The 387-nt window shown below is 65.1% G+C and overlaps 1 protein-coding gene across 1 annotated transcript in view; it reads right to left on the reverse strand.

The window, feature by feature from the left end:
• Positions 1-201: 201 nt before the first annotated feature.
• EMILIN1 (elastin microfibril interfacer 1) overlaps positions 202-387 on the reverse strand; it is a 7287-nt gene continuing 7101 nt past the window's right edge. Inside the window, exon 9 of the mRNA XM_006767583.2 lies at positions 202-387. Coding sequence (XP_006767646.1) covers positions 284-387 — 104 coding nt within the window. The 3' untranslated portion in view covers positions 202-283.

Raw genomic sequence — 387 nt, forward strand, 5'->3', positions numbered from 1 at the left:
CTGGAGGAGGGCCCCGCTGGGGCTCTCAGCCGCCCACGCGTCCACCGCCAGTGCGGGCGGAGCTACCCCGCGCCGAGCCCTGTGCACGCCCACCTACCCCCGGACATACTGAAGCAGACGGTGTGTTTCGTTTTGTTCTGTTTTTTTATAAAAACCAAATGTCTTTATTCCTGAATAGTTTAGTATGGCGGTGGTGGCGGAGCGCCTGGGGCTGGGGGGCCCGCCCCCCCAGATGGCTCTTTGGCGGCACAGACACTTCAGGCCGGTCGGCCCGGCCCCCTGCCTACGCCTGTTCCAGCTCCAGGTCCAGGTCCCCGTAGAGCAGGGCCCCGCTGAACATGGTGAGCGGCTCCTCCGAGTGCGCCAGCTGCCCCATGACCAGGTCGA

The sequence above is a fragment of the Myotis davidii genome, unplaced genomic scaffold, assembly GCF_000327345.1.
Source record: "Myotis davidii unplaced genomic scaffold, ASM32734v1 scaffold238, whole genome shotgun sequence".
In the NCBI taxonomy this organism is placed as follows: Eukaryota; Metazoa; Chordata; class Mammalia; order Chiroptera; family Vespertilionidae; genus Myotis; species Myotis davidii.